General features: G+C 46.5%; 1 protein-coding gene across 1 annotated transcript; it reads left to right on the plus strand.

Annotated features, from left to right (window-relative positions):
- The first annotated feature begins 847 nt into the window (after positions 1–847).
- On the plus strand, positions 848–1,490 carry LOC142554607 (uncharacterized). Its single transcript, XM_075665269.1, has 2 exons — positions 848–953; positions 1,069–1,490. The coding sequence occupies exons 1-2, from the start codon at positions 848–850 to the stop codon at positions 1,488–1,490; spliced, it is 528 nt and encodes a 175-aa protein (XP_075521384.1).
- The last annotated feature ends 334 nt before the right edge of the window (positions 1,491–1,824 follow it).

The raw sequence follows: 1,824 nt of genomic DNA on the forward strand, positions 1-1,824 counted from the left end.
TCTCAACTGGTCTCCCAACAGATAAAAGGGACGTATGAGGCCAAGAATGAAAAAATGATCAAATATCTAGGGCTCATCACGGCCCGGGCAACATCTCTAACCGACTGGAGCATTGAACAGATTCCTAGAGAAGAGAATAGAGATGCTGATACCTTAGCCAAATTGGCTGCCTCTATGTGAGACATAAGCACCCGGGAAGTCCTATGTTTCACCCGGTTAGTGCTTTCTATTGATGAAAAAATGCTGACCACCCAGAAAAACTCATGGATGACTCCTCTAATCGAGTATATAGTCCACGCTAAACTCTCGGAAGATAAAGCTCAAACTCTGAAAGTCAAAAAACAAGCACCCAAGTTTGTCTTTTTAAATGATGTTTTGTATAGACGATCATATCAAGGCCCTTTGCTTAAATGATTATCAGAAAATGAAGTAGAATATGTCCTCCGAGAAATACACGAAGGGTGCTGTGGTGAACATCTTGGTGGGACTGCCCTGTCTCGGAAAGCTATATTAGCCGGATTTTGGTGGTCCCGGATGAATCAAGATGCTGCTCAACTTGTTCAGAAATGCGATGGTTGTCAGCACCATTCTAATTTTCATCATCGCCCAGCTGCTGGCATGCAACCCATCTCAGCATCTTGTCCCTTTGATAAATGGGGGTTGGATATAATGGGCCCATTCCCATTAGCCCGGGCACAGAAAAAATTCCTTCTTGTGGCTGTAGATTATTTTTCTAAATGGGTGGAGGCCGAGCCTTTGGCCAAAATTACTGAGGAAGAGGTGATGAAATTTCTCTGGAAAAATATTGTTTGCAGATTTGGAATCCCGAGAAGATTAATTTCAGACAATGGGAGCAATTCCAGGGGAAGAAAATCACATCTTGGTGTCAAGAAATGAAGATCACTCAATCTTTCACCTCAGTGGCCTACCCCCAAGCCAATGGCCAAACCGAGGTAACTAGCAGGGTCATTGTACAAGCATTAAAGGCCCGACTTCATGGGAAGGGTAAAGATTGGATAGAAGAATTGCCAAGTGTATTATGGGCATATTGGACCACACCTTGAACAGCTACTCGGGAAACGCCTTACAGCTTAGTCTATGGCTCGAAAGCAGTCTTGCCTGTGGAGATCGGACAATCTTCTACTCGGATAGGATCTTACCCGAGTAGCAATGATCAAACCCGGGCCATTGAGTTGGATTTACTTGAAGAAAAGAGAGATCGGGCAGCCATTCGAATGGAAGCCTATCGAAGCCCGGTAATGAAGTCTTACAATAAACACGTTCGAGCACGGGATTTCCAGGTCGGAGATCTAGTTATGAAAAAGGTAAAGCCAGTAGATGATGTGGGGAAATTAGAAGCACGATGGGAAGGACCTTACAAAGTTATTCAGCGAGTCGGTTCGGGTGCAATTTATTACCTGGAAGATCCTCAAGGGCACACCCTTAAGAGACTATGGAATGCATTTCATTTGAAGAAATATTATGCTTAAAAGTCTCTGTATCTGTTATTTATGCATCAAATAAAGAAAATATTCAAGGAAATGTCTCCTAAGTCCAGGGACCGTACCCTGGCCCGGGGATCCGCACCCCGGTTATATCCTAAGTCTAAGGACCCGTACCCTGGCCCGGGGACCCGCACCCCGGTTATCTCCTAAGTCCAGGGACCCGTACCCTGGCCCGGGGACCCGCACCCCGGTTATTCATTAAGTCCAGGGACCCGTACCCAAGCCCGGGGACCCGCACCCCGGTTATTCATTAAGTCCAGGGACCCGTACCCAAGCCCGGGGACCCGCACCCCGATCATCTACTAAACCCAGGGACTCG

The sequence above is a fragment of the Primulina tabacum genome, chromosome 8, assembly GCF_025594145.1.
Source record: "Primulina tabacum isolate GXHZ01 chromosome 8, ASM2559414v2, whole genome shotgun sequence".
Taxonomy (NCBI): domain Eukaryota; kingdom Viridiplantae; phylum Streptophyta; class Magnoliopsida; order Lamiales; family Gesneriaceae; genus Primulina; species Primulina tabacum.

What these genes read in the sequence shown, in the direction of transcription:
- LOC142554607 (XM_075665269.1), top strand. Translation starts at nt 848, where the DNA reads ATGGGAGCAATTCCAGGGGAAGAAAATCACATCTTGGTGTCAAGAAAT. An exon ending in AAGCCAATGGCCAAACCGAG is followed by an intron (nt 954 to 1,068) that starts GTAACTAGCAGG and finishes CACCTTGAACAG; the next exon opens with CTACTCGGGAAACGCCTTAC.